This window comes from Hippoglossus stenolepis, chromosome 7, assembly GCF_022539355.2.
Source record: "Hippoglossus stenolepis isolate QCI-W04-F060 chromosome 7, HSTE1.2, whole genome shotgun sequence".
Taxonomy (NCBI): domain Eukaryota; kingdom Metazoa; phylum Chordata; class Actinopteri; order Pleuronectiformes; family Pleuronectidae; genus Hippoglossus; species Hippoglossus stenolepis.
This window is the reverse complement of record NC_061489.1, coordinates 20,840,591-20,853,625: the sequence shown is the minus strand read 5'-3', so window position 1 is coordinate 20,853,625 and position 13,035 is coordinate 20,840,591. Positions and strand designations below refer to the sequence as shown.

Genomic DNA, 13,035 nt, shown 5'->3' with positions numbered 1-13,035 from the left:
AATATTATTAGATGACTGTTCTCACCTTCGTCTTTTGTTTAATATATTTTCTAGTTTCTGTCTTGTTCTTTACTGCTACAGTAATTCTCAAGATTCTCCAAATCTAGTGCAATATAACAAGCAAATGTCCCTCGGGTCGCAGGGAACTAGTACTCACTTAGTATTTGGTAGTTTTCCAAACCAGTATTTGTCGCCATGGCCTAATTTACTGTGTACACACTGTATCTCGTTTCATCACCTCTGGAAGATGATTTTGTGATCAACCTCTAGGAGGGGAGTATTGTTACCGTCCATTTTGGTAACTTCATACAGCTCAACTAGCATCAGGTGTCAACAAACACTCTCACATTTGGTAATTTTCCATCGTATCATCTAAAATTGAAAAATAAGTTTGGGCTCCACCTCACTCACAAAAAGGTCAAATGTTCCACCTATTACAACCAATTAACATCACATTAATGAGACGAGATGTTCCTGTCATGTTGTTGCAAGCGACTGGCACTCCTCTGGTCTCAGTGACCTTGCAGCTGTTGTCAGTAGGTCTCCAGTTCCAGCCTGGTTTGACCTATTCTGTCTGGTTGCGGGGATTGTTTGTTAGCTTTCCCCTGCTGGTAATAAAGACGTCTCCTCCTTTCCCCATGCGGAGCCAGAGACTCCTGGACCCTCCTCATAGGCGTGGTGACCTGGTTAGCGCCGCATGGAGATGGATTAAAGGCGGATTGGCCATGGCGGTCAGGGGCAGGGAAGGTCAGATAGGTTCGGGGGGATGTAGCAGAAAGAATCAGAGAAAGGAGGGAATAGAGAGATCGTGCTGTCATTGTGTGATGGTATTTGTTGCGGGAATTTTCTGCAATTTGTTTAAGTGGGAGAGTTCATTTGTTCTCAGAGCAAGACTGTCAGATCACGTTTAACCCACGCATATGTGTTTATAAGACAACAGTAGATTTCCTCTAGTTTTACTGAGTCTGGAGTCACTTCTATTATTACAAACCTATTTAAGTCAAACACTTAAAATTCATTATAACAAACTTTATTTGTCACATTTTCTGACATTCTTCTCTGCAACTGCTGCAAAGTGTTGATTATTGGATCAATAGATAATTCATTAGCAAATATTTTGAGTTTTTTAGTCATCAACAGCTTTTTAAATATGAGGATTTGATACTTTTTTTCGTAAGTAGATATAAATGGAATTTATTTAGCTTTTCGAATGTTGGTTGAGAAATAAACAAGTAATTTCAACTCAACACCCTGAGCTGTTAGATATTATATTTTTGCACAATTTTTGATATTTAATAGAGCTTTTATACACAAAACAAATGGAGCACCTGTTCTATTTGGAGTAAAAAGGTGCGTAGCAAGTTACTACCAGAGCTAACAATGAAAAAAAACTTAGAGAACTATTTGGATTGTAAAGTCACATTTGATTGATAACTGAATGTTGGTAAATCCATGAAAAACCCGAGGGAAAAAAAGATCAGTAAAATCAGACTTGCTGCGCACAAAGTATTATTTATTGTCTGTGGATAAAAGTAATTTTTAACAGGGTTGATAGTATCAGGCCATCTCCTTACTCCATTAATTACACTTTAGATTACAGCTATTTATCCTCACAACTTCTTAGTTATTAGTTAATCATTCAACACTTTGGCAGAATTTTTGTTTTAGGGTGGATTTTCCCTTCATTAACCTTTTTCCTGGCTTCATTAACATCCTCACGCCAAGAAAGGATCACAAAAGTATGTGTTTGAAAGTTAGGAGAAAATGAACCTCAATTTTGTTTGGGCCACATTTTCCAAGACCCATAACTGATGACTCGGCCAGGTCAGCAGGTTGTTTTTGCTGGCTTGTCCACTCTTTTCCCGAGATATTTTCCTTGCAGCTGGCCTGAGGCAAGGCGAGAAAATCCAGCAGGAATTTGGCCCCTCGAAGCCTGTCTTTCTGCACGCCTGGCTCTTTTGTACACAACAGATACTGTCTTTGTGAATTAAAGCTGTTTGTGTTGAGGTGAGAGAAGGGAGTGACCGAGGGTGTTAGACACTCGGGGCGTGGCTTCGACAGTGGCCCGTTCACTTTTAATGATAAATTCCTGACAGTTAACTCACTGTGCTTGAACCCCCCGCTCCCCTTTTACGTGTTCGCAGTAATTACAGCTGTTTACCAGCAAACACCTCCTAAACTCTTTATTTCTTTATCCTTCGTTCCCTTTTTACCTCGCCGCTTCCCGTTTATTCAAAAAGACAGGGGGAGGGGGCGTGCGGGGCTGGAAATATTTGGCTGGATATTAATTACTGGCCTTCATGCAGTTTTTTTTTTTTGGCAATTAGGAGTTCCACAAAGGGCTGAATCTTTACAGGACAGACCGAGCATTCATTCAGATGGGCTCCTTTGCAACTTGCAGGGATACAAGGGGAAGAAAGAGAGCAGGGCGGCTGCCGGGGGTGAAAGGGAGGATCCCACTGTGACAAATGATTATGAACATTTATTGATTTCATTAGCATTCATTATAGCGGGGGGGATACTGGTGCTTGTTTGCACCCCGGGAATGTCTGGGGTCGAGGAGGAGGCTGATAAAGAGCTGAGCCTGTCAGTGGGAGGTTAATTGGCATAAATGTGTGATTGTTACATTAGTGATAATTTAGTTCACATTTGAGTTAGAGGAGTGGGGTTTGCTTTGGGCCACCCCGCGCTCCGTGTATTGGGTTTTGTGTACACAGTGTGGGGGGGGGGTGAGGTAATCCCGTTTGGGGGGTGGCTGCTACAGGACTTTGTTTGGTCTATAGGAAAGGTGAGGAGGTCACGCCACTGAGGCCAGGGTATATTATAAAGGCTCACAGTCCGAAACGAGACTTTTTCTTTCACTGTACTCTATTTTATACTTCTTTCCCTTCTTTTTTCACATCCTTTCCTGGCAGAAAACCTGTAATAACCCTACATAAAGAAGCACCAGTAGTTCATCCTGAGACGTTTTTCCTTTTCAGGGTGTCCAGGTTGTCACAAATAAGTCATGTTTAATGTTTTACTGACAGGTTTTACTGAAGTTGTTGAAAAAAGGTGTTTTTTAAGTATGAAGCCTCTAACTTCTCAGCTGCCAAGATGCAATGATTAAAAAGAAGTTCAGGATTAAAAAAGCAGTGTTTTTATTTTTCCTCCGTCAGCCGTGTACCCTACGAGTTTGACAAGTTTTCATCTCTCGGAATTAACACCAACGTCTGGGTCAGCAGAGAGGAGGAAGAGGGAGCACAAATGTGCAGTGGTTTTTGGCAGAATGGATTTCACGGCTCTTTCATGCTACATCGCCCATTAGTGTTTTGTTTGGCTCCGCTGTTGCATAAAGTAAATTTGAAACAAGGTGGTTTTGGAGTGGGAGTATTGATTTAAACAACTCATCCAAAGTCTGCGTGCTTCACACACAGACCAGACACACGCAGACTCTGTTCCGCACCACCTTTTTCCAGGCCCTTAATAATTACCATAAAAACAGTTTAATCTCTGTCGGAGCTGTCAGTCTCCCTGTGTGTGTTTCTAGACTGATTTCTGCTTGTTTAAATTTTCCTGTCACTTATTTCTACACCGTCTAAAATTCTCACTTGAAAGGGCTGATGCCTAATGCACTGTAATGAGAGGAAACCCTCACACTGACAGAACATATATTAATGCTGTATAATGTTCTTATTGTCAAGGGGAGGACGTTCATTTTGCAGGTTGTTGTACTTGCTCAATTTTGTTTAATTTGATTCTGCTAAATACGAAATAACCTAGAAGTTGCATGCCGACATTGTCCACTTCCCTTTCACTGCTCGTACACACACTCAGCAGCTTCTCTCTCCCACATAACACACACAGAGGATATACAGCGTGTCTGTCAGCGGGGTGGCATTCAGCGAGGAGGCCCCGACAAAACCTCCACTTAGCCTAGCACTGGGATGGCACAAAGGGCCCGGGTCAGGGGTCACTTGGAAGGCTGGAGCTCCCCACACCCTTTTCTAATGCTTTTTTTCCCTCCATCTCTCCCAACCTTTCTCTCTCTCTACTCTTGGAATCCCCTGCCGCCACCCACCCCCTTCTCTCTCCTCCTCCTCCTCCTCCTCATGCCTCCTTCCCCTCCATCCTTCTCCCCTCCTTTTTTTGCAGGTCTTCTGGGCCCATTGTCTGAACGGCCTCTTCCACTCCGTCATTCTCTTCTGGTTCCCCCTTAAAGCCTTCGAGCATGGTAAGTAGCTCCCAGAGACTTTCGGCTCTCGGCGGACTCACTGGAAGAAGAGGGAGGACAGTCAAACACACATACTTTGTCTTAATTAGTTCTCTCTTCAGCCGTCCAGTCATGAATTGCAAACATGTGTGTGCTCAGGCGAGAGCGACGCACACTAACAAGCGTGTATATATATATATATATTTTTGCACCAGTTCACGTGTGCACACTGTGAGCTGCTTAAATGCATTTACACGCAGTTGATACATTTTTCATAAACACACCACTTTCCAGGAGACTGTCCAGTTTAGAGGACTTTTATCCGCAAAGACAGATATTTGTCTTTTTTGTATGTGCTATCAAATTGACATTAAACTCACTGATGTTATGTAGCCGTATAAAGTCAGTTGTTTGTGCACATTGAGATGCAGGGTTTCTGTGGGCGAGAGCAGAGAGAATAGGGATCTTTGAGCTGGTGAGTCTTGGCTGGACGGAGCTGAGGACCACACAAGCTTGGGCCTGCTCTCCAAACAAAGGCACCAAGCCCCATCACTCTGACTGACAGGCTGTCAGCAAAGCCTCAGTGCACACAAGACATGTGACCAGCCGGAAGTAAATGGAAGGGAGCCTCTCTTTCTTTCTTCAATGGCAGTTGTATTTTTGCCCGAACCTATTTTGATATTCCTTTTTTTTTTGTTTATTTAAGATGTTTTTCTAACCTAAATTGCAGGAAAATAGTTTTCAAGAGCTTTGATTACTATTTAATGGTGAAATAAATCATAATTTTGTCAGAAAAACGATCTGTTCTGTTACAGTGGTGAATTAGGCAGAACCTTTCATTTCTGACTGTGATGAATTCACAGCAGTTCTGTTTCTCAGTCTTAACAGATGGATTTTCATACAGACACACTCTTAAAAGCTCCTGAAGAGACAGAATTAACATTCCAGCCTCCCTCAAAGGGAAGTAATGGAAGCAGCGTTTGAATGTGTCTTTCACTTCACGTTCCCATGTCCGCTTTTATATCCAACTCTTAAATAGGGACTTTCACACCCAAGTTCCCACTGAGGTATACTTAAAGTAATATCCTATGTGCTGTCTGTTTGTTTACTCTTTGGATCACCTAATGGAAGTCTGTGTGAAACCTTAGAGCTGAAAAGACACAGCTTTGGCCCTAAAAGCTCCTGTTGTTGATTCCCTTCACAGATACAGTTTTTGGCAGCGGAAAAACTCCCGACTATCTCCTCTTAGGCAACATGGTTTACACAGTAAGTGCAGCGATCTTTTTGGCAGGCAGCGCTTCTGCTGTGTTAAACAGTTCAGGTGTCTCCGCCAAGTGTTATCCAATTTCTGAGAATAAACATCGGTTATACTTGTCTTTCTTACATCTTCTGTTTTTCTGCTGAGCTCTTCCTGTTTTATACTGTATGTAAAACAAAAATCGGATCTTAATGAAAATTCAGATGTGTTGTGCACTTCCCATGACCGATTTTTAGTGCTGAAGGAGGACGTACTTTAATGTCAGCGTGATTTGTGTCTCCGCAGTTTGTGGTTATCACAGTTTGTCTTAAAGCCGGCCTTGAGACCTCATCCTGGACCATGGTAAGTTGATGGCTCTCTCCTCGCTCGCTAAAGTTCTGTTATCATGTTCCAGTTCCTCCATTTTATTTGACCACTGATACTTAGAGACAAATTTTACATCCTTTTTTTATCTCCAGGTCTCTTTATGGTTTGTTCTCTCTGGGCTCGTAACTGTAAACCTAGTGAAATGACATGCAGGGTATTTCAAGTTACAAGTAGCCACACATTAATAAAACCAAATTGTGAAAGTGGTTATAAAAAAGGCAGCAAATTTTTTTTGAAAATGCTGCCTAAATACAACTTTTGTTGCTAAATTGTAATAAAGTGCAAATGTAGAGTAAATGAAAAGCTAAAACACTTTCGTTTACCTTATTGTTTTTCTGATTCTTCACCAACAGTTCAGTCACATCGCCATCTGGGGAAGCATCGGCCTGTGGGTGGTGTTTTTCATTATCTACTCGTCCCTGTGGCCTCTCATTCCTCTGGCTCCCGACATGTCAGGCGAGGTAAACACCTGCATGCTAACATGTACACAAAGACATGGGTTCCTTCTTGAAAACGCTTGCATGATAGGAGTGTGCAGAATCTAGGAGGGACACGTCCTGACTGATGAGTCCCAATCAGGAAACGAATGAGGGCATCTGAAATCTCCAAGTTTTAGTCTGAACGGGCAGAAACAAGAGACTTGGAAACAATGACACAAACTAAAATGGGGCTAAAAGTTTCTTTTTTATGGGCTCAGAAACTGCGGCGTAGTGATGACACCATGCATAAAAAGAAAGAAAACGTAATGCATTTAAAACTGAACTGTATTAGAACGGATGTAACCATGCTTACACACCCACATATACAGGCGCTCTCTCTCGTGGAAACAACTTCCTCCAGCGCTAAAGGAAATTGATGATATAATTGTCTATCACCGACAGACCTGCTGGGCCTCGTAATTTATTTTCTACAGAGAGATGCTGGTGGGAAAATTCAGGGCTCAACTTGACACAGGTCTTTGTAAGGACTGCCAGAGGAGTGTAAACTGTCAGACCTCTGGCTTGTGTTGCATAATGACTTAATTGGGCCAATTAGCCCAATGTTTGTGTTACATTGCCCTCCCTCGGCTCTGAGTATCCACAGGTGACATGGAAACAGTGAAGCAGTCAGGAAGCTAAGCAAAGAAAGGTGAGAGTAAATCTGGTTTACACACTGATGCCAAAGAAACATCTACCCAACAATCGTCAGGATTAGAAATGGACTTCCTCGTATAAAAATAACCTTTAACATCTAAAAAATAGGCTCTTGATTTTCCAGTTTTTCTCTCTTTGAGCTGTTATTTGCATGTGAATGCGACTGCTGTCTGTATGGGTCACCACAGGTTGTCAGTGTGGCCTGTTAACCACAGGTCCCCAGTGCATTATGGGGATGAAAATGAGGCATCTTTTCATTAGAAGACAATAACACAGCAGGATGCTATTAAACACAAAGGACTGCACAGCCTGCAGAGGAGGAAAAGATCCACCCCTCACAGGCAGAACTGTGCGATTCTTTGTAAACACATTACTTCATACTGTAAATGTGATGTGATTCCACTTTGGTGCAGATCTTCAGTGGGACACATTGCACAGAAAACCCTTCAGAACAAGTTACAGTGTTTGATGCTCACTTCAAACTGTCCTACATATAAAAGAATAGATGGTCGGATCTGATGCTAAACTAGAACAGTACTCAGCCCATACCTCCACCAAGGCTACCCCCCTATCTCACCACGTTAAAGATGCCTGGATCTGCCCGTTTATTCGGATCAGCTCCGAAATTAGATGAGTTCTTCCTCGGGTCATTTTCAGTCCCAAACCTTCACCAAATTTCATGGAAATCGGTTCAATAGTAGTTGAGTAATCTTGCTGACAGACAGACAAATAAACAAAAAGCAGTGAGGACGTAACCTCCTCGCCGGAGGTAATGAAGAACATGCAGCATTGTCTGATAAACAACTGGAGCACAGAGTCATAGACGTGTGTGGACAGTTACATTTAGGTACATTGCCATTAAGCCATTAAGCTAATTTACTGGTTTACATGACGGGAACTGCGTTTGTTTGTTGTGATTTAAGTCAGTTGTTAATCTTTTCCATTTTTTTTCCTTTGGTCATTATATAATGATTTAAAGCAACAGGTCGTGATTTTGGGAAATACTCTTATATGCTGTCTGGTAGAGTAAGATGAGAGAGTTGATACCACTCACCAAGATAATATCAGTCTCTCAACATTATCGAGGCTACAGCTAACTGGTTCTGGCTCGGTCAAACGCCAACAGATCAAATTACCTGATCAAAACTCACTGCATATTATTTATTTAATCTGTACAAAATCAGAGCTGTCAAATTTGGATATGTGCCAGATTCATTCTTGGGCAGCATCATTCTCCAGACAACCAGCAGACACTCAAAGAGGCTAAAGGGATAGTCCACCGAAAAAGTTTAAATTCACTCATTATCTACTCACCACTATGCTGATGATGGGGGGGGTCCACAAAACACTTCTGGAGTTTCAGGGGTAAACTTAGTTGAATCTGAATAATATAATTGAAGTCAATGGTGAGTCCTTCTTCAGACGTAATAAAACAACAGAAAAAGCATAAAATGCCTCCTTACTGCTCGTGTGGTGTCATCCAAGTGTCCGCAAGCCCCGATGTTCCTATTCGACTCAAAACGAGGTCATTTACACGTGTTTTAAGCCTAAATGTCCTCTGATATTTTCCTACGTGGTGCATTCAGGGACCCTCGGACACACCATCGTGTGGCTACGGCCGCTAGCTTAGCCACTTCCTGTGGAGTTGTCAGGGCTTGCGGTCACCACACGAGCAGTATGGAGGCATGTTGTGTTTTTTCTGAAAAAGGACTCACCATTGACTTCAATTGTAGCTGCAACAAAGTTTACCCCTGAAACTTCAATTTAGTTTTTGTACACTTGAAACTAATGAGGAACAACCTGTTTTATATAATTAGGAAGATATTAGGTTTTTTTACATGTGTCGGTAGATGGATGGAAGAGCTGCACTTGTCCAAAAGTACCCCTGTGCCCCTTTTCCAGTTCTTATCCCAACGTTACGCCAACCATCTTCTGCTTATAGCTTCATATTTGCGGTACAGACATGAAGAGTGTATCAGTCTTCTCATCTAAATCTATCGAGTATATTTCCCAAAACATCAAACTGTTCCTTTCCAGATGACGTTCCTTGTTTCTGACCTGTTCTTATGGTTGAAAAACTTGAGTTGTGTTTTAGGAAGGAAATCTTTTTGTGGCACACACTCACACTGACACACACACAGGCGATGGGTGTATTAGCTTCATCCTATCCCTTGTCCATGGAGCCGGGTGCTTTCATCCACGCCCTGCAGCACTTGACTGACGACAGTAATGGTGTCCTGTGGGTACTTGGTAACCCTATGCCCCTGCCCCAACTCAGGGATGCCAGTACATCATCAAACGGGGACACATCTCTGTGAAACCTTAGAAGGCATCAGAGACCATCTCCACCTCTAAGACCTCGTAGCCTCTGAAGTGGAGGATTATTCTCGACCCCGACGCAGCCCCTCGTACTCCACCACCTCGGTGTTTACTCGAATCTTTAAATATTTTTCAACTTTCCATCTGTCCTTCCTACTATTTTCTTTTACTCCGTCTCTTTTTACTTGTTGAATCAGCCTTTTCCTCTTTGTTCTTTTTTTTGTTTAGCCCCCCCCTCCCCAGTAGAAAAACCGCCCGAGGGCCAACAACATTAACAGACACCAGAACTCCCTTCTCCTCCTGTTTCTGCTCTCACTCATTACCCAGCTCGGTGCCTTTAACAAGAGACATCAAGCAGGGCTCATGTGAACGCATTCATCACTGTCAGGTGAAATATTGTTTTGGACAACTGACAACACAGGTTCAGGGTCCATCCATAAAACGGCTAGTAGTGCTTTTCTCAGCTACTCCCATACTGGCTCGAACCCAAAACCGTATATATCTCATCATATTTTCACCTCACAAAAGTCTGACACAGATATCAAGAGAAAATGTCAGATTATTCCCTTGGAGCTGTGTAATCTGCCACAGAAAGCAGTTGAGGTTCACCTCAGGAGGTGTCTCATGTAGTCACACTGACCCGCTGTCTGCCAACTCGCCTCTGCTATCAACAGAGCTGTCTCCCGTACAGTTTATCCCCTTCTGCCTCCTTGCTTTTCACAACCACCTTTGCTGATTTCCGCTTTCTACTGCGAGCTGCAATAGAGGAGCTCTCACTCAGACTCAAGTGCTTGTCATCAGCACATCGATTTCACACTTGGCGAGTGTGCGTTGGATCCTTCCGCAGTTTCTTTTTGGCGATAAGAAACATTTCCTCAGAAAGGAATCATCAAACCAGAATGTTTGTTGATGCGTAGTCTGCCAGGAAAACACTCAGGGCTATCTATACTGGTCTATGAGATATTGATGAGATAAAGAGAAGGAATTATTTTTAGACATTTTGGAAGGATTGTTTATGTGGTAAAGTTGTACAAAAGTTTGTCATGAGAAACTATTAAAAAACAGGAATTCTTGCCTCCTTTTCAAAATACATCTTTCAGTGTGGGTTAGTGTTCAGTGCAACTGGCTTCATTTGAATCTAATCACAACTCACACTGGACTCATCGAACCAGGGGATCATGTGTTTTGTTGCAGTGACGCATCTCAGCTTAAGATGCTCAGCCATTTCTCTCACTTAATGCAGTTTTAAAGACTTACCTACCTACCGACCATAAATCGGCCCTAAACAGAGGTTATGGTCTTTCGGTGGAAGATGTAGGAGCTACTCGCTGTGGAGACTTGTATCAGCTTGGTCAATAATACAGAAGAAAACACAGCTATTAATAATTCAAATAATACAATGCAAACAAAAGTTGAAAATTCATTTAAAATTAATTTAACGCTACTTCCGTTGTGCTTTTAGGTTGAGGTTCTCTTAAGGTAATGTTTGGGCCGAATGCACAGTTTGTAATGTCTCTGTCTGCTGTAGTTCTTTCTCAATGATACAGATATTCGCTGGCTGTAACAAAACGACAAACGAGACCAACGTGGGAATTATAACTAATCATCTACATATACCTCGGTCAGAAAGACTTTGGATTCTGTCTCGGTCTGTAGATTGCGAGATGATGTGTCATTTCAAGGGTTATTCGCTTCCCACATGTTGTCCTGGACATAGTTCTTAATTTCATCCATTATGGTCTTAAAAACGTCTAAAATTGAACTTGTTAAAACCTGCAGAAACGCTGTAGGGTAAGTGTCTGAACCATGTGTGGTCCTCTGGTTCTGTAATTATTGTCATGAAATAGAAATCTTTAAAATGTTGACGTTACATATCATTTTCTCTTCAGAAATGATCACACTATTGACTTTGCATATTTTACTCCATTACTTTTGACAGTTCATCATTGTTATTTGTAATGTGATTTTACCTCAAGCCAGTTTCCACTCACTTCAGTGTGATTTAGAAAGTACCTTAGAGTGAAACTTGAAACTTCCTTAAGACAAGTAATCTATCAAAGTGAACAAGTGATTTATATTTTATGTTCAGTCAAGGTTGATTGTTGTTGTGTGCAACGTACCTTAAAGGCAGTTTGTTTTGAAACCTGTGGATGAATTAATGCGCTGCAACGTGCAAAATTTGAGTTGAGCTGCAAAAATCCCCCCAGCACAGAAAAAACTGCCTGATTGATGCTTTCTTTGAATATAGTCTTTAAAATGAAAACGTAAAGAGCAGGATCATGTATTTGTCCCTCTGCAGGCAGAGCTATTCCTCTTAAATCAGTAGAAAAGGAAACATGAAGGGTCTGGTTTTAAGGTCTGCCCATAAACTCTGGATTGTTAATCAGAATCTCACATTTCTGTGTGTCTTTGAGCTGCTGCATGATTGCTGAAATCTGTGGCTCATGTTTTTTTATGACTCCGGGAGTTGTAATTCTCCCAGTTTGGAGGAAAACAAGCTCCCAGTTACTTCTGCATCATAGGAATTGATTGTAATTTTTCTACTCTTAAAATTAATTATTCATCATTCATGCAATCAATACTGTGCTTTATCATCCATTTTACTCTATACTCAACCATAATTTACAAAGTGAACATCAGGATGTATTGAAGACTTGAAACGAGTGACGTGAGAATCATTTTTCAAATTGAATAGTCATTTTTTTGTTTATATTTTTTACAGGAAGTGAAGATATATACAGGTTTTAGATTGAGTGTGAAGCAGGGAGGAGAGGGGAGTAAGGAGGGGAGGTTAAGAAGGGGGGATAAGGAAAGGAGGGGAGTTGGGATGATGGGAAGGGAGACGGGGTTGAGGGATTGGAAGGATGGGAGAGGTGAAGGGGGTTAACAGGGGGAAGGGAGTTTAGGGGTTTAAAGAGAAATTCACTTATGTCTTCTCTTCTCCTTCTGTCTTTGCTTTTTCTCTCTCTTCTCCTGCTCTTTCTTCTCTTTCAGCTCCTTCTTCAGTCTCTTTTCTTCCTCCTTCTGTGCTTTTCTTTCATCCTTTTCTTTCTGGCCTTGTCGCAGTCTGACATGAGGACCAGCTCCTAAAAAGACAGAAAAGACACATCTGTCATTGTTTTCCCCCTCAAAGTCTAAATCTAAGACAAACTCACAATCCAACAAGTTATTCTTCAAATAAAACTGAGTTGAAGCTTAATATTCTTCATGTTGAGCTTGACATCCTCCTCCATCTCTTGAGCTTTGGTTTGAGAATCTTCCTCCTTGATGAGCCACCTCTCCTCAGAGGCTTCAACCAGACTCTCCAGCTCCATGATTTTTTAAACTCAGACTTCTTTCTCTGCCTGCTCACTCCTGAGCTGATCCTCCTGAGCTGATCCTTCACAGCGTTGACCTTAAGATGGAAGTCATCCTTTGCTCTGGAGGATCTCAGTCAGCATGGCCGTCAGTTTGGCCACGAGATATTGGTTAGGCTGTCCACAATGAATGGAGGTCAATAGAAAATCCTAATCAGGACAGCTTCACAAACGTGTGTGTGTGTGTGTGTGTGTGTGTGTGTGTGTGTGTGTGTGTGTGTGTGTGTGTGTGTGTGTGTGTGTGTGTGTGTGTGTGTGTGTGTGTGTGTGTGTGTGTGTGTGTGTGTGTGTGTCCGATTGCAATTGTGTGTCTGATTGCAATTGTGTGTGTGTGTGTGGCCATGAGCGGGGTCAGCGGCCTGTCAAAACACACCCCGTCATGCCAGGGGACACTACTGTCTGTCCAGCCAG

At 42.1% G+C, this 13,035-nt stretch overlaps 1 protein-coding gene across 8 annotated transcripts in view; it reads left to right on the top strand.

Moving 5' to 3' along the window:
• The window catches only part of atp8a1 (ATPase phospholipid transporting 8A1), a 98,294-nt gene that overhangs the window by 76,126 nt on the left and 9,133 nt on the right, over positions 1-13,035 (top strand). For all 8 annotated transcript variants that reach the window (XR_004697199.2, XM_035161584.2, XM_035161585.2 and 5 more), the window contains 4 exons: positions 4,135-4,213; positions 5,397-5,458; positions 5,736-5,792; positions 6,170-6,277. Coding sequence is in view for 7 of the 8 variants with exons in the window: in XM_035161584.2 (XP_035017475.1) it covers positions 4,135-4,213; positions 5,397-5,458; positions 5,736-5,792; positions 6,170-6,277 (306 nt within the window). In the remaining variant the exon portion in view is untranslated. The remainder of the gene's footprint in view (positions 1-4,134; positions 4,214-5,396; positions 5,459-5,735; positions 5,793-6,169; positions 6,278-13,035) is intronic.